The following is a 25,195-nucleotide window of genomic DNA, read 5'->3' as shown; positions in this document are numbered from 1 at the left end:
ACTTGATGAGAGAGTATTGGTATTGTATCAATATCGAATACTGTACCGATAACAAGGTAAATCATCCCAAAAATACCGATACCGAACCTGAAATTCAATACCGCCCAGCTGTATACTTAAATATATCAGATTATTCAAGTTAAGAAACTTCTATAGTGAAATTCACATTTTTCATCAAAAGAATTACATTCGTCTCATAAAAGAAGCAGGATGTTGCCAAAACGTTGGGTTAAAATTGTAAGTAAACTGATGAAAAGGATGCAATTCCCCACTGATTAGTTTTAAGACTAACAGTTTAAACCTGATCACTGGCATAGCAGGGATTTTATAATTTGGGGGTTGTTCAGTATCACATCGTGATTCGTTACACAAGTTTCAGGGATTGCCAAACAATTTTAAAACATTAAACAGTAGTTGCTAATCAATTTTCAATCGACCAGAAATTTCTCTAATCAAAATTTTAAAAAACAAAATGTTCCCTGGAGGTATTCACTATGAGTCATGTGATGGGTTGTGGGGTGATTGGGGGTGGGGGGGGGGGGGGGGGGGGGGGGCGGCACACCAGTGGTCCCTGTCTGGCTACCCCCGAAGATCATGATGCCACCATGACCAGATTCTAGTTAATTAGCATTAATACCTTGGTTTACTGTACAAACCTTTCCTTGCACAATGGGATTCAGTCTTTTAAATATGGCATGGACGGCAGAATTCTTCGGGTCCACTTTCATGAGTACTGCTGCATCCTTAAATGCTTCTTGCACCTTACCCATCTTCTCGTAGGCTTGACAACGACGGAAAAGTGCCTTTGGGTCATTTGGTGTAATTTCAAGGCCTAAAATAATCAAGCCAGAAACAAAAAAAATTTGGTATGATTTTTAAGACCTCAACTATTAAAAACACAAGAGTACTTTTTCAAACATTATTAAAAAGTAGCTGATTTTTAGGAACAAATATTTATCAGCCAAATATTAAACATAATAGGATTTTTTTACAATAATTAGCAATTGGCTAGTTTTACAATGGACAGGGTGAGACCAGTATTTTCTGTAAGCTAGACTCCCCATATTGTGGCAAACACACATTAATTTAGCAAACAAACGAAAGCTAAGTCTTCTAGAATAAATATGACAATAATAAATTCTGATTACCAATAACTAAAACAAAAATTCTCCTAACAATAAGAAACAATAAATAAACAAACAAACAACAAAACAGGGGCATTTGAAATGAAATATTGGAATAGTATAGCAACTTGTTATATGGAACTGTTCACAGCTTTAACTGATTTACATTTTGTCGCCTCCTCTATGGCTGTTTCATACTGGCCAAGCTTCAGGTAGCACGCTGACCGGTTTTTGTAGATTATCGACATCTCTGTCTCCTTGGCCAGTCCCAGATCAAGAGCCTTTGTGTAGCAGGACAGAGCAAGATCGAAGTTTCCATCCTTAAAATGCTGGTTGCCTTCCTCTCGGAGAGCCTGTGCATCAGCCATCTGGAAAACAAAAACTTCAAAAGGTTTAACATGTCATTTGTCAGCTTGTATAATAAAAACTTAATTTTGAATTTGGAGACAGTGAGTTTTGATAGAAATACACAAGATCTTGCTGTGAGAGGACGGATTAATTGCTCTCTTAACTCAGACTATGGGAAGACATTTTAAAATAATACCACACTAAGCATTGATACTTATTTGCTTTTTTAGTACTTTATAAATTCACATGCCAAAACTGCCATCTCCGTCATAAATTCTGAACTGTAGCCCAGTAGAGCACTGAATCCTCAAGCAGGAAGCAGTATATTCCAAACATTGATGAAAATTGCCGAACTCTTGATGTGTCGACCTCATTTGGTCTTGAATTAGCCAGAGTACTCTGACTGTAAGAGACTCTGAGAGCTAGATGGACATTTGGACATAAATACGCTCTCATTACAGTCAGAGACCAAGCTATGTATTTTTTTTGGCAATTCCCGACAACCAAAAAGTTGGCAAAGATTTCCGCTCTAATATCACAACAATCCTATGTTTGACGTTAAATACATTTACATCGATCATTTTCGAGTTAATTGATTAAAAATAATCCACATATTAATCACTAATACACACACTACAGAAAGAAACCCGACAGCACCCACATTCAGCTAAGCTTCGGCAAACTCCGGACAGTAGAATTCTAAGTTCGCCGACCTATATCATGACGTTGCGTCACATGATCGCCCACTCAGCCATTCCATCTACTAGGCAGAATCGCCCAGTGGGCGATCACGTGATCTACGTCACGAAATAGGTCACCGAGCTTTATAATTCTTGCGACGGAGTGTCACAAAGCATAGCTGAATGTGGGTGCTGTCGGATTTCTTTCTGTACTGTGTGTATTAGTGATTAATATGTGGATTTTTTTAAATCAGTTAACTCGAAAATGATCGATGTAAAGGTATTTGACGTCAAACATAGAATTGTTGTGGTATTAGAGTGGAAATCTTTGCCAACTTTTTGGTTGTCAGGAATTGCCAAAAAAATACATAGCTTGGTCTCTGACTGTAATGAGAGCGTATTTATGTCCAAATGTCCGTCTAGCTCTCTTACAGTCAGAGTACTCGGGCTAGTCTTGAATCTACTATGGAAATAATAGATCAATAAAAATAATGAATAATGAAAAATTAAAAAAAGCCTCATGTGTTTTTTAAAATTGTTCGGACGCAAATCTATAACTTTCATTCTCTTGGCCTAACCATGAACTTGATGAAGTTTCAAAGTTTTAATTTCTGAACGTCTACTGGTCATAAACGATACTTTTCCATTCTACATCCACAAACTTCTTGCTTTTTGTGCGTATGCACAAAATGGGACTTGAAAAGGGTAAACATTGAACAAGTTGAAGCGAGTGCTCTAACTCTAAGTTCTAACCACCGAGTAACCGCGAGTCACTTCCCAATCACTGAATCAGGGTAAACCGCACCATTGCCTCAAAAATTTATTAACACTGGTTCAAAACAAATCCATTTACTAACCACATGTTTGTTACAAATAAAAATAAACTAACACTTACAGCTATTAGTTCTGAATAATAAAGAGCTAGATGGTTTTCGCTGGAAAATCTACACTTTCGTTCTCTCTCGGAAGCAGACACCAACTGTGCTTTTACGTTTCCAAAGAGTTCTGCGATTGCAGACGATTATTTTCTAGAATATTCTCAACATCTGGCTCTTAATCACGTGGTTAAGACATGCATGTAGTGGGAACACTAAATAAATTAGTAGTACCTCACAGGGGAAAAGATCAGCGTATCAGTTTCTTTTTTACTACAAACAAAATAGGAAAAATTACACAACTTGAAAAGTTAATAGAGGGCAATAACTCTTGTCATATGTCATTCTAAATTAGAAAGCCCATATATGGTAAAATAGTAATTTGATAGGTCATGGGTCTTGTCATCCTGGGTCAATTCAACCCTTATTCTGAATGGTTTCGCCCTAAATGTGCCCATGCTGATATAGAAGGTTCTAGACAAAATTGGCAGCCAATAATACTGTAGTGTACGTGGTAATAGACCGTGATAACCACAACAAACCGGCCTCAGCGGTGTATTGACTTGCCTCGGTAGTGTAGTATCGTACTGAGTAGGTTCGCCTCCCGGTACGCCAACCTTCCTTCATCAAAATGCACACTCATTTCCCTTTGGCTTAATCCTACGGGACATTCCAAATTACATAGCACCATACCCCCCCCCCCCCCCCCCGCCTGTTGTCAACTACAGTTGGGCTGCTGGTGCTCCGCAGTGGCAGTCCCTCCTTCACCCACCCCAACCCTTTCGTGTCCTGGACGGAAGAACTGTCTGAGGCCGGTACTTTTGCCCAGGACAGGCGTGCACTACAACAGCTTGCTCTGAATGTGCACGTTAAACCATTTTCCATTTCCATTCCAGTATGACAACTACACCAACTTCTCTCTCACTAACCATTAGCCCACCGTCCTGGACAGACACCCCAGATAGCTTAGGTGTGTGTCCAGGACAGCGTGCTTCAACCATAAGCACGACAATACGTTGGAGAAAGAAAACGATGTACCGGTACTGTACTGGGTGTTAGTTATCAGACATGAACAATATGGTTTAAAGAAGCAGTTTGTTCTGTTTTAAAAAGGGACATTCCTGAGTCCCTGCATTGTAAGATGTTTCCGACGAATACAATATTTCTACGATTAAACTTGCATATTAAATATATTTTCTTGTTTAGAATACCAGTGTTTGTATATTCAATATGTTTCTGGTCGTCTTGATATTTGTAAGAAGCTCAAACTGGATTTTGTCTTCAAATAATTTTGTACGTACGAAAAAAAATATATTTTAGGAAATAAAATGAAATTTAACCCAGTACAAATATTAGAACGATCAGAAACACGTTTAATATACAGCCACTAATATTTTATGCAGAAAAATATATATGATATGTAATTACAATCGATAAAAAGTCTCTGTTAGTCGATAACATCTTAAACATAGCAGCAAACTCAGGAATGTCCCTTTAACAAAACCACTAGACCAAGGGATCATCCATCCCACAGACAGGATATATCAGTCGTGGTGCACTGGGTGGAACAAGAAATGGCCTAATGGGCCAGGTCGACTTCTTCCCCGCTAACAATATAATTAGTCTAGATGTATGTATACAACATTAAAACCGGTCACTGTCCCGGTGTACGTAGACACCCCAGGTGGCAATGGCATGATTGCCCAGGACAGCATGCTTAAACCTTACACCCAATCAGCTCATTGGTGGAACATCTATTTGATGCGAATAAAAAAGAAAAAGAAAGAAATGTTTTATTTAACAACGCACTCAACACATTTCATTTACGGTTATATGGCGTCAGACATATGGTTAAGGACCACACATATATTGAGAGAGGAAACCTGCTGTCGCCACTTCACAGGCTGCTCTTTTCGATTAGCAGCAAGGAATCTTTTATATGTACCATCCACAGACAGGGTGGTACATACCACGGCCTTTTATATACCAGTCGTGGTGCACTGGCTGGAACGAGAAATAGCCCAATAGGCCCACCGACGGGGATCGATCACACACCGACCGCGCATCGAGCGAGTGATGCGAATAACGTTGTGGGATACATTTCCCGTTCCTACCATCCGTGGTATATGTGGCTGTACTGCCTATGAAAATGGAAATAAAACGATTTTTTTTGGTTTTGTTTTCCAATTCAGTTGTTATTAGGTGTCTAACGTGGCTAATTGCAGGACATTCTTTAAAAAAAAAAACCCAAAAAACCCCAAGAAGGAGGTTAATGTTTTGTGGGCTACAAAAGTATCATGAATATAGAACAATGGTGTAAGAAGATGCCAGAAAGTGGAGGAGGTGGGCACACACACACACACACACACACACGCACACACGCGCACACGCATACACACGCACACACAAATATATATAAACGATCAAGTGTTGGGGGGGGGGGGGCACATGCTGCCCTTGCCCCCCGCTTCCTACGCCAGTGCAGTACATTATATCATTGCAATATGTGACTTGTTATTTTAGTATTGTTCACTAATGTACTTACTTACTTAAGCATGGGCGTAGGAAGGTGCCAAAAAGTGTGTGTGTGTGTGGGGGGGGGGGGGGGGGCACACACAAACACACACACACACATATATATATAAATACATGTATAAATATATATATAACAACATCTCTGCTCCCAGCTCATGCCCCTTTGCCCCACTCCTCGTTTCCTAGGCCAGTCACGGATGGTTGACCTAATTAATGACCAAACAAAGTATTATCTGAGAATATATACATTTGATTTGTACCTAAAACTTAAAAGTACTTTATTTAACCATCTACATAACCACCACATTCCACTTATTATTCATATTTTATAAAAAATAATTGAATTATGTCGACGGTCCATAATTCAGAGAAAAATAACGGCTATTTGGAGAGCAGAGGTGTGACGTATTATTTTTAAGTCCGTGACTGAGTACCTTTAAATTAGAAATCTAAAAATCCTTTACCGATAACGTTGACCCCAGGCACGTTACGACTTTAATGTAAGTTCATAGCGACGATGTTACAACCAGGCATATTTGTGTACTTCCGGTTATCTTTTGGCAACAGATCCAAACACGTCTTGAACAAAGTTACAAACGTCCATCATGACGCACAATATGCAGTCGTACATGGACAAACACAGAATTGGTCCCCTGTTTGAGGTATATTGTGGTGCACACAATGCATGTCTTGTCATTTACTTGTACTTTTGTTAGGAGGATCCATGAGACTTGATGAGTTTCACCCCAGCCACCCTCTTTTTACTGTGAAAATGCGTTAGAAAATTTCATATTCCACACTTGGTCTGGAGAGAGATAACCCAGTGCCACCAAATTAATAGACCGGTAAAATATCCGACTGTTGCCCATCATTTTGGTTAGTAGGGTTAGGGTTAGTTAGATTTACATTTAATAATCAAATACATAGGTTTAGGGTGAGGCATTAGGGTTATCCTGGCGTCATATGTTTTCGATACGATAAGCAAAAAATTAAAATATAATAAAAACAATATTTCGTACATACAATAATACTTTCTCTTTCTCAAGTCACATTAGTTTATTGTAAAAAAAACCAGTGATAATTTCCCATGAATGCCAAGTTTTTCTCCCAAAAAACTAGCTGCTAAGTTGTACAGATGTTTCCGCTATATTTTCACAAACGTCATATATTTTCGATAGTTTCATTGGCTGTCTATTTTGGTCCCTGTTATGGCAGTGTAGGGTCTATACTCCGTGCACTAATTTACATCAAAATCTTCTTTTGAAAATAAAATCATAAAATGTTTGTAACTCGTAAAAAATATTGAATAATTTTCTGACCAATAAACAGTGTTCACATATTTACATTAGGTTTTCGTCATAGGCTAATGTCTAATCCTCTTGTTATACGTATCAACGGCACCAAAATTTAGAATGTCACCTTAAGTACTCTGACGGCGATACAGAACTATATATTTTCATAAAATCTAATTCCACCAAACCACCTTTATTTGTAGTAAATGTAAATGCACATGTAAACATGCCCCCCCCCCCGCCACCACCAAATATTTTTACTTTTCGTACCATCTGGCAGAAACCATGACATGTAAAACAGTCTTGTGCATAGACTTTAGGTAAGGTTTTATGTTTGTAATCGGTGTTCGAAATAAGCACTTGTCCGCTTTTCCTGACAAGTGAAAATGTGCTTGGATGAACACATTTTCCCTCAGTGGTTGTCCTATGGAAAAGTAAAAAATGTCTATTCAGTTTCATTTTTTGCAGTAAAAAAAACCCCATCATCTATGAAACAAACCATTTATTTGAACAAGTGAAAATACTGGCGGACAAGTAGATTTCTAGATGTACTTGTCTGGTGGACTAGTGAACAATTTTGCTTATTTCTATCAGTTAATGCTGTCGTTTTGTGCTTTTTAGGACTTGATGAATAAGCTGCTGCGAGACACACCAGACGATCCAATGGTTTACCTCTTACGAGTTATCTATAAAAAATCTGGTCTTGAGATGCCACAGGTTTGCAAATCACTGTTTAGTTTTATTAATTACTGCCAGTATATCAGTAATTGTTGAATTAAATTTTAGTAAACACTACATGAAGTCAATGGCACCCCAAAGTGTGTTAAGTAATTTTAGACAGAGGAGTGATCTTGGAGAACTTTACTAAATATTATTATTATGTGTGGTGAAATAGGGGTAAAAAAAAAAAAAGAGTAAAAATGTATAGTTATCAGGGCTAGCTCTGCCAAATGGGCTATTTCTTGTTCTAGCCAGTGCACAACAACTGATATACCAAAGGCCGTGGTATGTGCTATCCTGTTTGTGGGATGGCACATGTAAAAAATCCCTTGCTACTAATAGAAAAATGTAGCGGGTTTCCTCTCTAAGACTATATGTCAAAATGACCAAATGTTTGATATCCAATAGCTCTAGTGGTGTTGTTAAACAAAACAAACTAATTGTGTTTTTTCCTGTGTACATGTATCATCTATGCTTTGCCTATTTACAGGGCTAGCTCTGGGTAAGCAAAACGATTTGCCAAATTGTCTTTAATTATGCAAAATCCACCATTATTTTTCAACAAAATATCAATTAGTACATGAAATATTTTCGCCAAATCAAAATAAAATTCTCCAATTGCTCTTGAAATTCGCAGTTGGTGAATTTGGCGAGTGGCAGAGCTAGTCCTGTATTTATATATTTAGTTTTCTCTCTATTTTACAGGATCTCAAGGCACATGCAGGAGGAGTAAGAAAAAGTACTGACCCAGGTAATGTTTATGAATAGTTAACTACCCAGGTAATGTTTATGAGTAGTTAACTACCCAGGTAATGTTTATCAATAGTTAACTACCCAGGTAATGTTTATGAATAGTTAACTACCCAGGTAATGTTTATGAATAGTTAACTACCCAGGTAATGTTTATGAATAGTTAACTACCCAGGTAATGTTTATGAATAGTTAACTACTAGTATTTTATTTAAGGATTGTCTGTTATTTCTTTTACGTTCATCGGGGTATGAACAAAAAATATCATCCACAAACTGTGTGAATCGGTGAAGCTGTTCTCAAATAAGTTTGTGGATGATTTTTTTTGTTCATACCCAGATGAACGTAAAAGAAAAAACAGACAATACTTATAATTAAATTTGAATCATACATGCTAATAATAACACTAAAACGTCATACTTTATTTTGAATTATTTTTTATCCATAAACAATAATGCTCATTAAAACACCTTGCCCATATAAAATGATGTCATCACATATGACGTTCCCTGACAACGTAATTTTTACGTTCATCGAAAAATTAACAAACTCCCGTTGCTACGTCTGGACCAATGGGATGACGTTACGTTTAATGAATGTAACAGAAATTTAATTATTAAACATTTATAATAATTAATCCTACCACAACATATATATAAAAATCCTAATTCCAGATTTTAGCAGTCTCTGAAAACTTACTTAGTCCATTTTCTTTGTTAAGAAGCTCATAACACCAGTCCATTTTCTTTGATAAGAAGCTCATAACACCCACTGATCCCCACCTCATTTTATCAGTATCCTTAAAAGTCATTGATTAATTAATGATCAGCTATTGGAAACTCACTACATTTGTTTTCATTAGAAGCAAGGGGTCTTTTTTATGCAGTTTCCCATATAGAACAGAATATACCAGTTGTAGGGGTGGGATGTAGCCCAGTGGTAAAGTGTTCGCTTGATGCGCAGTCGGTCTAGGATCGATTCTCGTGGGTGGACCCATTGGGCTATTTCTCGTTCCTGCCAATGCTCCACAACTGGTATTTCAAAGGCCGTGGTATGTGCTATCCTATCTGTGGGATGGTGTATATTAAAAATTTCTTGCTGCTAATCAAAATGAGTAATCCATGAAATTGTGACAGCAGGTTTCCTCTCAATATCTGTGTGGTCCGTAACCATATGTCTGACGTTATATAACTGTAAATAAAATGTGTTGAGTGCTTTGTTAAATCAAACATTTCCTTTTTGTTAGCATTGTAAAGTCTGTATTAAGAATAGTTGTGTAATGCGGGATTGAATGTCAGTAATATGAGACTGAATGTTGGTTCCATCGTTAACTTTCTAACACTATTTATAATTCATCCTGTTATTTTGGGAAATCAGGCATTAATCTAGTGATTTACCCCAGGACATGACAAATGTAATCCTCTATACTGTCTATACTGTCTCAGTGTTGTTAAACAAAACAAACAAACTTCTATACTGCCTCACTAAAATGTAATTTGTTCTGTAGCCATCTCTATGTAAGTAAATTACAAAATTCTGGTTACCCAATTCAGAGACAGTCATATTGATTTTTTGTTTTCTTTTTAATGAATTTTTTTCCAGAGCTTAATAGAAGCTACGACAAGCCATGGATGTCACAAACGAAAAAATTAAAACCAAAAAAATCTGGAGAAGATATTCAAATGTCCAAAGGTCAGTCAACCATGTTAAAGGAAAGGTAGAGTTTGTTTAATGATATCTTGGCACTTTCAAGTAGAAGGCCAAGCCTCGAACCTAACAGCGGTTACCGACGGCATTTGCCATTGTTGAGATACACATTGCCATGGGTCGGGAGCATCACCGATGGCACTTCTGTGCCAGAAGTGCAGTAGGCAGGGTTCGTACGGGTTTTGGAAAGTTTAAAAAAAAAAAAAAAAATCATTTTTAGGACCTGGAAAGTTTAGGAAAAATCACATTTTTGCTCATAGTTTTGGAAAATTGTACTTTTGGCAATATATTAAAAAGCTTAGTGGTTGAAAATCAATATTTGATTGCTAAAAATAAAATTAAAAACAAACTATTTGTTTTCTTAAGAATTGAACGTTATATTATTGACGTTCATGCAATGATAAACATCAAAACCGTTTTACACACTGTATGAATGGCATAGCGCATTAGCGCAAAGCCGTTCATACATATGTGTGTAAAATGGTTTTGATGTATCATCGGTTGATTGCCCAGTATTGAAATAAATGTAAATTTTTAATGACAGTTTCGTGCCTTGATGTATTGTAAGGGTTAGTCATTTGTAGCCCAGTATTAAAGTGCTCGTTTGATGTGCGGTCAGTGTAGAATCGATTCCAGTCAGTGGGCTATTTCTCGTTCAGCCAGTGCACCATGACTGGCATATCAAAGGCTGTGGTATGTGCTATCATGTCTATGGGGTGGTGCACGTAAGGTAGTACTAAACCAAATAACTTCTGACTAGGTCAATGTTCGAGATGCACCCAACTATTAATAGAGAAGTCAACATCACAAGTTCTGTGATCGGTGATAAATGTGAATGTGTTGGCTGTAAAAAAAAAAATAGTTTAATCTGGGCAAAAAATTAATGCAATTTTATTTCATCTAATACCACTGTGTCAAGTAGCCTTGTACTTAAAACATGTATGCAGGGCTCTACATTAACTTTTTACGGCACCTGTCCTGTAAGACATGCAAAAAATAAAACTACCTGTCCTATCAGATATACCACGTCCTTGTATTTTTTTTTACTTTTGTTTTGTTTTCTGCATTCATCACATGACATGAGTATCCAGGAGTCGACTAGAAAAATCTTTATTTCATCACAAAATAAGATTGTGAACGTAACAATAAAATCTTCAATGTAGTCGGTGAGTCACAAATCTCAGTAAAACAAACCCCACACAATCAAATGACAACAGTCAACTGATGAATATTATGTTCAATAAGATGAACATTAGCACTCGAGTTTCAAATCACCGAACATCAATTGTAGTGGCATCCATATCACAATAAATAAAACAAAGAATATAAAAAAATCAACTGATTGATATGCTCAATAAGATAAACCTCAGCACCAGTGTTTCAAACAATCGTTCACCAATCTAGTCACATATCACAGGAACAAAATAAAATAAAACATACCAACATACCGACATAATATGTCGGTATGTTTATTTGACAGATAATTGATGTCACATGTTATTGTTTTCAATAGGTGCTAGCATTGACATCTTATAATCTATGGTGCGAAATTGCCCGTCTATGTTACCCTAATTAAATTATTTTGCCATCCACTTTCAATCTTGCTGATTCAACTATTTATACAGATGGAAGTATGATGTATGTAGGTCTTTTGCCGTTTACATTTGCTACTCAGCCACTTACTTACGAATTCTACTGAAATCACTGCATGGTTTATTTATTGATTTAGAAGGGTGGTTTTGTGAGAAAATACTTACGTAAATATACGCTGCCCCTGGCCCTTTTCCAGTCCTACAGACAACAGCAATTGACCAATGACAGCGCGCTACATAAAGCCATAGCTTGCCATAAGAAATATCACAATTGATCTGTTGCGTTATGGCATTTTAACGCATGCGTATTGGAAGTTACCGAAATATCAACTTCCGACATTGGGACAGAATCAACAAGATCATGTTCACGCTGAATAAATGCAAAAAATTAGCGATATCATCGGATTTTGAAGCACAAGGTGAAATGGGGTATTCACATGTCCCCAGTAAATTCTACCTATCCCGGACAGGCGGACAATCCTTACTGTCGAGCCCTGGTATGGGGTACCTATGAAAAGAACTACTCAACTTTTGTGCCGAATTAAGGTAGTAGTCATAGATGCTATCCATTAGTTATGAAATAAACAGCTTGACCCCCAATTTTTTCTGATTCACTTTAAGTTTAAGGGGCTGTAGCATTTATATCCATGGTATTTATGTCAATTGATATGCTGCAGGTAGGAGTTTTAGCCACATATGTTACTGTTGTCATCTATGGGATTTGATTTGGTAGTATACAGTGCATCCATAAAAGATCCCTTGCTACTATTGCAAAAATATAGCAGGTTTTGATGATTACTAACTCAATGTGCTCTAGTGGTGTTGTTATTTTTGCTTATAGCGAGAAAGCAGCGTTCCGAGTGGAACAACGACAAGAAGGTGAAGGCCACATCATTCGATGATATGTGGGAGGAGCATCAACCTGTTCCCAAAGAAACTGGTGTCCGCCATTCTGAGCCGGCTCACTCCGTTAAACGGGGGTGGGCGAAAGTTGGCTTGGAGGTTAGTGTCAATATGTTACATCAGTAAAGGTAAAATTAGGGGTAATCCTACTGTGTTTTCTCGTTTAATGGCGTAAATATCTGGTTTTACTGTTACAAATTTAAATGAACTATTCCAGATCTTTTCACTAAATTAAACAGGGATGGGCAAATGTTTGGTTGGGGTTAACTCTACTGTGTGTTCTAATTTTGATGGCATAAAACGATGATTCTGATGGTGCAAATTTTAAATTAACTTTTCCAGACCTTCTCACTCAGTTAAACAGGTATGTTGGTGGTTTTAATACTACAATTTTTAAATTAACTCTTCTGACACTTCTCAGTCAGTTAAGCGGGGATGTTGGTGATTTTACTACCACAGTTTTAAAATGAACTCTTCTGTTACTACCACAATTTTAAAATGAACTTAATTGGCTTGGAGGTTAGTGTCATTGTGTTACGTCAGTAAAGGTAAAATTATGGGTAATCCTACTGTGTTTTCTTATTTAATGGCGTAAATATCTGGTTTTACTGTTACAAATTCTAAATGAACTATTCCAGATCTTCTCACTCAGTTAAACAGGGATGTTGGTGGTTTTACTACTACAATTTTAAAATGAACTCTTCTGAAAGTTCTCACTCAGTTAAACGGGGATGTTGGTGGTTTTACTGCAACAGTTTTAAAATGAACTCTTCTGTTACTACCACAATTTTAAAATGAACTCTTCTGAAACTTCTCACTCAGTTAAGTGGGGATGTTGGTGGTTTTACTACCACAATTTTAAAATGAACTCTTCTGTTACTTTCACAATTTTAAAGTGAACTCTTCTGTTACTACCACAATTTTAAAATTAACTCTTCTGTTACTACCACAATTTTAAAATGAACTCTTCTGTTACTATCACAATTTTAAAGTGAACTCTTTCTGAAACTTCTCACTCAGTTAAGTGGGAATGGGCAAATGGTTGCTTGACACTTAGTGTCATCATGTTACCTGAATACAGGTAAAATTTCTAAATTTAACCACTCCAAAACCCCTCACTCTGTTAAACAGGGAAAGACAAAGGTTCTTGTCGTGTCTTGAAGTGTAATTTAAATGCTATAAATGTGAAATATAGGTGTTGATTTTCTGGCAACAGCATAACAATTTTTTGCATTAAAGTTTCCTATTTATATCAGTTTTTAACAAACTACAAGTCCTTGATCAATGAAACTTGGTTTATAGTTGCACCTATGGATGTTCATCACAGTACACTGAAAAAGGTTTATGATAGGGGAACATAAAAATCCAGCGGAATTCTGGTTTTTATGGTAATAAAATATGTTTGAAAAACTGTTATATATTATTCTGACTATAGGATGATGGCGAGGTTTACAGTAGCCATGGTTACCGTGGACCGTATCATAACATGGAGAATGAAGATCCTCTGGCATCGGAGATCATTCCAGTATCATATCGAGATCAAGAAACAAAACAATCCATGGTCTCCACCAGGTATAATATTATGTTAGTTTTTCTTAGTTTAACATCCCAATCCTTTGAAATGCCATGCCATGCCCTGCCCTGCTTGCCTTATTGTGCCTTCTGGCTGTCGCCAACCGCTCTTCACCATGAAGCGGCTGTCGGCGGCCAAGCTTCACCATGAGGGGGGGGGGGGGGGGGGGGGGGGAGTGTCCTCTAACAACCCCAATAGTTCTGAATCAAAAATATTATTGATAGTAAATCTTAATGCAGAGATGAATTTTACTTGAATTGCATTTCAGGATATCTAGTTTTTCAAAATTTTATGGGGGAGCATACCCCTGAACTCCCTAGAAACTTTCCTTTGCACCCTCGGTGCTGTAGTGGTGTCGTTAAACAAAACAAACTTTAAAATATATTTTTTTAACAATACTGGTCAATAACACACCAATATAAAGTGACGTCATCTTATATCTGACGTTCCCCGACAACAAACTCACATTTACTCTGCTAGACCAATGGGATGGCTTTAAATAGTAATGAATGTAATGGAGGTTTAATTATTTACATTCCAGACCGAGTGTGAGAAATGTGAAAATGACGTCGCGACAGCATCGCGCTCAGCTGGAGAAGATGCTACATTCCTCAAACAAGAAAGACGTGGATTTGGGATTCGGCGGAGATTTGGACGACGAAAATGATGACGCAATTGAACTGCTAGGTACTTGCAGGACCGTTTATAGCCTAAAGTATCTGGAGGGTGGTGGGGGGGGGGGGGGACAATAATATGAGAATCAAGGGACATTAATAGAGGGTCCTCTTGAGCTACTGAAAAAGGCCACTTTTAAACTGGAAAGGACACTTATTGTCTTGCCTTTATCAGGGCTGCAGAAAGTGCTTGCCAAATGTGAGTAAAAATTCTGATGGACGAGTTAAAAAATGCAACTACCGGTCCGACGGTCTATCCATCTTTTTTTATTTCGTTTGCCACGTGATGTTGATTACTTACGAAGTGTTTTTAATAATGTTTTGTCAATATATCTATATATACCATTTGAAGTGAAGACACTGTATATTATAATATTCTTAATATATTTTTCTGTAGACTAGTAGAAATTCTGGCGGGCTAGTAAATTTTAGTTGGTTCTAGTCTGGCGGGCTAGTGGAATATTTTTCATTTCTGCATCTCTGCCTTTATGAAGTTAAAAAGGTGAGATATATGGTGACACAGACAACAAACATGCATTATTCAGTGCTTTGGTTAACTGCATCAGTTTTGACCTTTTTTTGTAAAAATGGTGGATAAAATGGAGTCAGAGAATGATTTTGAAGAGATTTGTACCCCTGAACATCTATATCATGAGATACAGGGCTAAAAAAAAAATTGGATTGATCATTCATGATGACCTGACCCAAATGCAAAGAAAAAAATACAGTGGCAGAAATGTGAACATTATAACTCCATTATAGCAAATGGATTATTTTGCATAAAATGCTTAGGTTGAACCAGGTCTGTACTGTATTTGTTTTATTTTTCAGAGGATCCCAATGAATTGGCAAATGAAGGCGTAACAAAAATTTCAAAATCTGGTTATAAACTCAGCAAGGTAAGTAAACAAGTTTTTATTACATATTTTAAAATTATTTTCTTTGAAGAGTTTATTAAACAAATCAACAGCTACAAGTTTTTGTTTAATAACCTGAATGTCAGTTAATACAGTGGACAATATTTTGAAATCTTAGACTACGGGAAGTCAGTTTACGTGAATCTTACATGTACTTAAATTTGTTGATTCAGAGGGTAAGTTTCATAAATTTGTTATTATATATACACAGTGAAATCTCTCAAAACCGGACCCTCTGTAAACCGGAAATCTCTTAAAACCGGACCCTCTGTAAACCAGAAATCTCTCAAAACCGAACATTTTCCACGGTCCCTTTTTAGAAATCGGTAAAAAATGTGAACTTCTTTAAACCGGATGCCTCTTAAAACCAAACATTTTACTTCGTTCGGAAGGTGTCCAATTTCAAGAGGTTTTACTGTATTATATTTTCGTGGTGTTGTTAAATTCATTGACTACTCTAGTCCACACTAATTGTAACAAAATCCAATTTACGAATGAAATCTTATAAATGATGATGTTTGTGTTTGAATACTTTGAAATTTGTGTTTCAGATTTTGAGACAAAGAAATGAACAAACTCAAGTCAAACTCAATATTCAGTAAGTAGTACTTATTAAACTGTACATAATTACTTTAGCTTGTATCCAGTTTTATCCATTGTTATTTGCTTAGTGCTAGAATACACTTTATATTCATTTGCACATACATGTCAGTGTGTGAAAACAAAATAACAATTTGATACATTTAAATTAAAAACAGCTAAAATAACTAAAATATTGATCAAATATTATAATCATTTTTCATTTCAGCTGCACGATAGTTAGTTAAAAATATATTAAGAAATGTTTTTATGCTAATTGCTATATAATTATAGTATTGAAGCCACTGTAAACATTCTTTTGTGAGTGTGCTGCACAATAATAAAACAGTTGTTAAGACAGAAATAGGATTGGACAGAAATAGGATTGGAAGGAAGGAAGGAAATGGTTTATTTAATGACACACTCAGCACATTTTATTTACGATTATATGGCGTCGGACATATAGTTAAGAACCACACAGATATTGAGAGAGGAAACCCGCTGTTGCCACTTCATGGGCTACTCTTTTTGAGGGATCTTTTATACGCACCATTCCACAGACAGGATAACACATACCATGGCCTTTGATTTACCAGTCGTGGTGCAGTGGCTGGAACGAGAAATAGCCCAATGAGTCCACTGACGGGGATCGATCCCAGACCAACTGCGCGTCGAGCAAACACTTTGCCACTGGGCTACATCCCGCCCTTAAAATAGGATTGGATTCATGGACAATTTGACAATGTTGAAAGCATGGTTTATGAGAGATAAAAAATCTAATTACAAACTTAAGTCAAAAGTAAAAGTGTGTTTTGTTCAACGACACCACTGGAGCACATTGATTAATTAATCATCGGCTATTGGATATCAAACATTTGGTAATTGGTGCACTGGCTGGAATGAGAAATAGCCCCATGGGCCCACCGACGGGGATCGATCCCAAACTGACCTCGCATCACATGAGCACTTTACCACTGGGATACTTCCCACCCCTAAGTCAAAAGTATTACATTCATATAATTGTTTCTTTTCTTAAGTTCACATATTTTTGTACAACTTCAAGTTAATCCATTTCTTTGGTCTCCATTTGCATGAGCTTTTATATCATATTTTATTTTTTATGGAGATGGCGATTATGTGTGCATGTTATGTGTTTTGAAAATTATTACTCCCATCCAGTCCAACTGGAGTGGACCATAGGTTTTGTCTTCAGTCTGTCATCCATACATCTATGAATTCTTCTGACTTAGGTTCCCAGACTTGCTTTTTGCAATGCCTCAAAATACTGAGCTGAAATGTTTAGATATATATTCAGTATTTCTGTCACAAAGAAATGTTTGGGTGTGGAGTTATGAAATTGAATATTTACAATGTGTGCTGAATGCAACCACAGTTGATAAGGGGGTATGGGGGGCCTCTCCCAGAAAGATAATGGGTTTTGGTTTAGGGTTAGGGTTAAGAAAATCATACAGTAATGATAAGAGTCATTAATTGTGTTAAAGGATCAACTTACAAAAATAAATCTGCAAAAATATTTGGATATCGGGAACATGCATTGCTTTAGCAGTACGCTCACAATGCTTGTTACATGTGTAATTAATCATTAATTAATGTAATTAATGGGCATCCAGTATTTGTTTCCATGTCTCCTTGAACGTTTTACAAAGAAACTGCATTGGCATGCTCAGGAAAATAAAAGTTAAAGTTTGTTTTGTTTAATGACACCACTAGAGCACATTGATATATTAATCATCAGCTATTGGATGTCAAACATTTGGTAATTCTAACATATAGTCTTAAACAGAAAACCCACTACATTTTTTCCATTAGTAGCAAGGAATCTTTTATATGCACAATCCCACAAACAGGATAGTACATACCACGACCTTTGATATACCAATCATGGTGCACTGGCTGGAACGAGAATGGGCCCACTGAAAGGGATCGATTCTAGACCGACCATCATCAGGCAAATGCTTTACCACTGAGCTACGTCCTGCCTCCGCTTATGAAGATAATTAGGAGATGATCATATGGAGTTTTTAGATTTGCGGCTGTTATTGTATATTTGGTCCCGTAAATGTCATTTTTGTCCAACAACGTTAGCTTGAGGTTAAAAATTAAATGTTTGTGGGCATCAAATAGACAGTAACTGCAAATCTAAAAACTCCATATGGTTATGTCCATTGTAAACTGAATCATTTTTCTATGGAACTAACTCTATATTTGGTATTTCTTGACAAAAAAAAAAGAAAGAAATGTTTTATTTAACGACACACTCAACACATTTTATTTCCGGTTATATGGTGTCGGACATATGGTTAAGGACCACACAGATTTTAAGAGGAAACCCGCTGTCGCCACTGCATGGGCTACTCTTTCCGATTAGCAGCAAGGGATCTTTTATTTGCGCTTCCCACAGGCAGGATAGCACAAACCATGGCCTTTGTTGAACCAGTTATGGATCACTGGTCGGTGCAAGTGGTTTACGCCAACCCATTGAGCCTTGCGGAGCACTCACTCAGGGTTTGGAGTCGGTATCTGAATTAAAAATCCCACGCCTCGACTGGGATCCGAACCCAGTACCTATCAGCCTGTAGACCGATGGCCTAACCACGACGCCACCGAGGCCGGTCTTCTTGACAAAAATACCTGGCTACAGTCTAACTGTAGACTCTTGAACCGTCAGCTTGGCCTGTTCCACTTTCTAATGATGTCATTAGCTTTCCAGGTGTTATTTTCATTTGATCCCGGAAAAAGAATGTAATTAACCAATCACAGTACAGAACACACTCGCCATCAGTTTACAATGAACATTAATAAATGACTACTTTCTATACATGTATCACATTTTCACAATTTTCATATCAGGCCAGTCGTGTCGAGTGGTGAGTCTAGGTTAAAATAGTCAACTTCAGCTTTCTCACATTTTTGTTATTAAGGTCGATGATAGGACATTGTGGCACCAATGTTTTGGCTTCATACACAATTAAACTTGCCCAACAAACATAATTGGCACTTGTCTGATGGCAATTGAAATTGTACCCTAAATTACAGATTCCTTGAATTTTACAATGAACAATTTGTAAGAATTTCTAATTTTTCATTAGAGAATAATTAAAATAGTAAAATCGCTCAAATTCAAAAACAATTATTTCAGCTATGGGATAAGACGTTTTTTTAATATTATCTTTTACTCCTATCTAAATAGTCATTTCCATTATAAGTAGATGACTGCATTTAGTTAGTGGTATGGTTTTATTTTTCATGACTATAGAGAAATATTAAGTGCAAGTTTTTATATTAAAGTAAAAAATTGTACCATCCATCAAATATAACATAAAAATATCATTATAGATGTTAAATTTATTGTGAAAAAAGAAGAAGAATGTATGTTGCCACAGTATCCTGTTATTGACCTTACAGCACTTAGCACGAGTTGTTGTTTTGTTGTTTGATTCACTCTTAATTTCTACACTTCTTGTCCTAAAATACTTCCAGCAGCAAGTTCTTTGGTAGATGTTGTTTTGTCTGACAATATAGAAAACCTTTTTTCTTGAAAATAAAAATTAAACTACTTCCCTTTGGGTAGTTCATAGTCGTTATATCCCAGCAGTCGATATATTTTTTTATGCTGGGCTGTCATTCATTCATTCATTCATTCATTCATTCATTCATTCATCCATCCTTTGATTGCTTGATTCATCCATTGATTCATTCATCCATTGATTGATTGATTGATTGATTCATCCATCCATCCATCCATCCATCCATCCATTCATTCATTCATTCATTCATTCATTCATTCATTCATTCATATCAGTATTATAGATATTTGCCATCTCTTAGTCTTAACAATTAATTTTACATAATGTTCTAACATTTTTCTTTTGCATACATTTTAATACTAGGCATGATGAATGGCACATCAACCTACCTTTTTGTTTCCACTGCATACATATAATATTCAATATAATTCCCTGAAAATTTTAACTTACCATTTTGTTCGATGTTCAAAACTACTTAAAGGGATATACCCTAGTTTTTAAACACTATGGTATATTTTTTACTATTATGGCCATTTTTGATAACTGAAATCATACTCTACTTAGATTTTATGGTTTAGATTATCAATTTCCGTACATTCAAAGTGTCTTTGGTCATCTGGGTGTGTTTAATATCACAAAATGCATTTTATCATATTTAAAAAAATGCACATGCGTCTGAGAAGTAACAGTTTCACTCATTTGTAACTTTATCCAAATGTGTTTCGCGTTTGTAGATCAACTAAACTTAGTGTTAATTTTCATGGGTTGAAACTAGGGTATTGTAATATATTGAAGTTAAATACAATTAGCTACTCCCTCGGTTGTACAACAAAGTCTCCCGAGATCACGTGTTAATTCATTCTTGTAGTGATTGTCTTACTGTCTGTGTCGTGTCATGTTGTGCAGTTGTCAACTCCCTCGAATATATATATTCTGACAACAGCACAACATGACATGACACAGACGTAAGACAATCACTACAAGAATGAATTAACACGTGATCTCGGGAGACTTTGTTGTACAACCGAGGGAGTAGCTAATTGTATTTAACTTCAATATATTACAGGTATGTACCTTTAACTCTTTTCACATTATACATACATGTAGACCGAGTTGTTTGTTATCTGTCAAAGTAAACAACGCCCTCTCAAGATTGTCAGATTGATAGTTTTGTTCGTCAGGCGTTTATAAATAGCTTGTTTTGCATAACCTGTTTTTTGTTTGTGCATTCAAAATTATATGCTGCTGTTATTGTATCTTCTGAGAACAGTGGGGTATGTAATTGAAACATGACAAGATAGCTGTTACATTTACTGAGTACAGCAAGGCTGTATAACTGTTAGCATGTAAAAAAAAAAGTTTAACGACACCACTAGAGCAGATTGATTTATTAATCATCGGCTATTTAATGTCAGACATTTGGTAATTTTGACATATAGTCTTAGAGAGGAAACCCTCTACATTTTTCCATTAGTAGCAAGGAATCTTTTATATGCACCATCCCACAGACAGGATAACACATACCACAGCCTTTGATATACCAGTCGTGAAGCACTGGCTGGAAAGAGAAATAGGTAAGCATGTAAAGTAGTGATAGCATCAGTGGCCATTGAAAATAACCCCCTGCCATCTACTGTTGATAGATGTACATGTATGTGCCATTAATAATTGAAAACACCACCCACCATTTACTAATGATAGACTTATGGTCCATTGGCCATTGAAAATCATGCTCCCCCACACTACCTACTAATGATAGACATACGTGCCATTGGTCATTGAAAATCATCCTCCCCCACACTACCTACTAATGATAGACATACGTGCCATTGATCATTGAAAATCATCCTCCCCCACACTACCTACTAATGATAGACATACGTGCCATTGATCATTGAAAATCATCCTCCCCCACACTACCTACTAAAGATAGACATACGTGCCATTGGTCTCCCCCCATTAATTGCCACTGAAAATCATCCTCCCCCACACTACCTACTAATGATAGACATACGTGCCATTAATAATTGAAAATCATCCTCCCCCACACTACCTACTAATGATAGACATACGTGCCATTGGCCATTGAAAGTCATCCTCCCCCACACTACCTACTAATGATTTTTGGGTATGGCACTATGAAATTGAATGCAACCACAGTCAACGGGGGTATGGAGGGTCTCCCCCAGAAAGTAAATGGGTTAAGTTTAGGGTTAGGGTTAAGAAAATCATACAGTAATGATTAGAGTAATTACTGGTAAGTTTATCAAAAGTCTAAATAAAAAAAAAAATCTGCAAAAAATATGGGTATGGCGCCATACCTGTTTTACTTTCTGGCAGAAATCCTGCCATTGGAAATCAGCCCCACCACCTACTACCGATAGACGTACATGCTATTGGCCATTGAATATCGCCCCCCTGCCATATACTAATGATAGACATACGTGCCATTGGCCTGCATTGAAAATCTCCCCACTGTCATCAACTAACGATAGACTTACGTGCCATTCGTAGTGTCGTGATTTCTAGGTGGATCTCTCTCTGTATTTCGTCTGTCTGCTTCTTACAGCTTGTTTCCTCCTTCAAAAAGCCTCCCATACAAGCACAGTAAGTTGTTTATTATTTCTAGTGCCAGCTTCACCAAGTGACAGATTAAAGCCTAACTTCATTGTAATTAAAAGTAAAGTTAAAACCAGACAAAAAAAACGTTTTTGCCAAGTTGTAAAATACAGTCAAATCCACTTAATTGGATATCGAATTATTGTATATTTTGGATATTTGAATATATGTGTCCTGCATGGAACCATTTGCCATTATGACAATACAAAATCCAACGGTTAATTGAATGTGCTTTTTAATGTGTTTTCGGATATTTGAATATAAAATTATCCTTTTGTCGAGTGGCAATCGGGAGATAACAGGGAGCATTTTGCTCAGCAGCGTGTCGCAATTCGCTACACATGTTTTACAGATCGCTATGCAATTTTCTAACATTAAATACTAGTTGCTAATCAATTTTTAAACAGATAGCAAATGTTGCTAATAAAATGTTTTAAAACAAAATATTCTTTGACAGTATGTATGTTTTCATTCCCAATAAAGTTTAGGTTTTTTTTAATTTTATAAAAAATATTAAAAATCCTGTGTTAAATTTGCTTTTTGATTGAAAGAAATTTAAAAGTTTAGATGATATATATGATATCTATATATATATATTTAATAGTGATGTATGTTGTTTTATTTGTGTATAGTGTACATACTGAAAAGATTAAAATGAAGTGGCATATAAGACAAATTTGTTTTAGATAAAGTTTGAAACCTTGAAACTCATTACAATTTCAACAGTTCTGAGTTACTAAATACAAATTATGTGTTAAATTGATTAATTTGTATTTATTTATCACAAAATAAATTTAAAAATAGAAAAATATGTCATTGTAACTTCTAATTTAAACATTGTAACTTGAAGGTAGGAATTTTAATTTAAACACCTTTTAAAAATAAAGATTGTTCCTTCTGCTCAATTTATTGATTGAATACTTTGCTTAATTATAGTGCGTGGGTATGGAGACTACCCTGAGTCTAGTACTTACGAGAGTGAAGAGGAGCGTGTGCGATCACCAGGTACTTTGTACAGTACGCAACACAACAAGAGTCAACCACCCACCCGTAATTGGTTTCTTAAAGTTATAGTCAACCACCCACCCATAGTTGGTTTCTTAGTTATAGTCAACCACCTGTAGTTGGTTCCTTAAAGTTAATTCAACCAACCACCCACCCGTAGTTGGTTTCTTAAAGTTTTAGTCAACCAACCACCCACCCACCCGTAGTTGGTTTCTTAAAGGTATAGTCAACCACCCACCCACCCATAGTTGGTTTCTTAAAGTTGTAGCCAACCACCCACCCGTAGTTGGTTTCTTAAAGTTATAGCCAACCACCCACCTGTAGTTGGTTTGTTAAAGTTACCCACCCATAGTTGGTTCCTTAAAGTTAAAGTCAACCACCACCCACCCGTAGTTTTTTTCTTACAGTTATAGCCAATCACCCACCCATAGTTAGTTTCTTAAAGTTATATTCAACCACCCACCCACAGTTGATGCCTTAAAGTTAATTCAACCACCAACCCATAGTAATTGTTAAATTTCCTCTTATACATGTATTTGTCCAGCAATTTTAAAACATTGTTAAAATTATTATGATTGTTATTGTTATTTTTAGCTGGTTTACTGATTGTCACAAGATTTTATGTGCTTGATTTTTGCAACAAACTAATTGCACGTTTTCTGCATTTTAACATCCGTTCACCTGTTGTATTTCTTGATTACGAGTTTTGGGTCTTTAAAACCACATGTCATTAAAAAAAAAACATAAGGTAGCTTGTGGTCTTCTATTATCCCTCCCATCATTAAAATGTTTGACAGATGTTCCTGAATTATTGCTAGTATTAAAAATCGAAGCATAATGTTTAGATTAAATATAGACCACCGTTTCAGCAGGACTTCTAGAATTTTTATAAAATCCACTAGCCATAGGATCAGTGCTTTAATGTTTTTTACTAGCCACGATTAAAAATTCACTAGCCCTACTTTACTTTAAGTTAATACAATTGTACTAAATAATAATAATAATTAGGTATGTCACCTAAAGAGGGAGATCGAGCTTAAAAACACTAACATTGGGGGGTTGGGGTGGGGGCAGAATATTCATATTTACAAAATAGACTTAACCGCAGCATTTGATCAAAACAAATCCACTAGCCGTCGGGCATGGCAATAGTAGTTATTTACTAACCCAACACTGATTATCACTAGCCATGGGAGTGGGGCTACCATAATCTAGAAGCCCTGTCTGGCATGGCAATAGTAGTTATTTACTAACCCAACACTGATTATCACTAGCCATGGGAGTGGGGCGGCCACCGTAATCTAGAAGCCCTGTCTGGCATGGCAATAGTAGTTATTTACTAACCCAACACTGATTATCACTAGCCATGGGAGTGGGGCTACCATAATCTAGAAGCCCTGTCTGGCATGGCAATAGTAGTTATTTACTAGCCCAACACTGAATATCACTAGCCATGGGAGTGGGGCTACCATAATCTAGAAGCCCTGTCTGGCATGGCAATAGTAGTTATTTACTAGCCCAACACTGAATATCACTAGCCATGGGAGTGGGGCTACCATAATCTAGAAGCCCTGTCTGGCATGGCAATAGTAGTTATTTACTAGCCCAACACTGAATATCACTAGCCATGGGAGTGGGGCTACCATAATGTAGAAGCCCTGGTTTCTGTGACATTCAAGTCAGGTGTATGTGCCGGAAATTATGCAAGGAGGTGGGTTGGGGTGGGGTGGGGTTGCTAGACTAATGGAGGTTTT

The 25,195-nt window shown here is 36.6% G+C and overlaps 2 protein-coding genes across 5 annotated transcripts in view; one reads left to right on the top strand and one right to left on the bottom strand.

Annotated features, from left to right (window-relative positions):
* Positions 1-3,144, bottom strand: part of LOC121377755 (protein unc-45 homolog B-like) — a 38,363-nt gene extending 35,219 nt beyond the window's left edge. The window contains exons 1-3 of the mRNA XM_041505843.1: positions 3,048-3,144; positions 1,291-1,492; positions 657-832 (exon numbers count right to left, since the gene is read on the bottom strand). Coding sequence (XP_041361777.1) covers positions 657-832; positions 1,291-1,492 — 378 coding nt within the window. The 5' untranslated portion in view covers positions 3,048-3,144. The remainder of the gene's footprint in view (positions 1-656; positions 833-1,290; positions 1,493-3,047) is intronic.
* A 2,955-nt stretch (positions 3,145-6,099) lies between these two features.
* The window catches only part of LOC121377346 (uncharacterized protein C8orf34-like), a 34,064-nt gene continuing 14,968 nt past the window's right edge, over positions 6,100-25,195 (top strand). The window contains exons 1-11 of one of the 4 annotated variants that reach the window (XM_041505300.1): positions 6,100-6,224; positions 7,476-7,571; positions 8,280-8,325; positions 9,927-10,016; positions 12,465-12,625; positions 13,962-14,098; positions 14,641-14,786; positions 15,605-15,672; positions 16,242-16,288; positions 22,387-22,424; positions 23,373-23,441. In XM_041505300.1, coding sequence (XP_041361234.1) covers positions 6,168-6,224; positions 7,476-7,571; positions 8,280-8,325; positions 9,927-10,016; positions 12,465-12,625; positions 13,962-14,098; positions 14,641-14,786; positions 15,605-15,672; positions 16,242-16,288; positions 22,387-22,424; positions 23,373-23,441 — 955 coding nt within the window. In that variant the 5' untranslated portion in view covers positions 6,100-6,167. Of the gene's footprint in view, positions 6,225-7,475; positions 7,572-8,279; positions 8,326-9,926; positions 10,017-12,464; positions 12,626-13,961; positions 14,099-14,640; positions 14,787-15,604; positions 15,673-16,241; positions 16,289-19,140; positions 19,158-22,386; positions 22,425-23,372; positions 23,487-25,195 lie in introns of all 4 variants that reach the window. The other 3 variants (XM_041505298.1, XM_041505301.1, XM_041505299.1) reach the window with 3 other exon arrangements.

This window comes from Gigantopelta aegis, chromosome 7, assembly GCF_016097555.1.
Source record: "Gigantopelta aegis isolate Gae_Host chromosome 7, Gae_host_genome, whole genome shotgun sequence".
In the NCBI taxonomy this organism is placed as follows: Eukaryota; Metazoa; Mollusca; class Gastropoda; order Neomphalida; family Peltospiridae; genus Gigantopelta; species Gigantopelta aegis.
The sequence above is the reverse complement of the archived record's forward strand: the minus strand, read 5'-3'. Positions and strand labels throughout refer to the sequence as shown.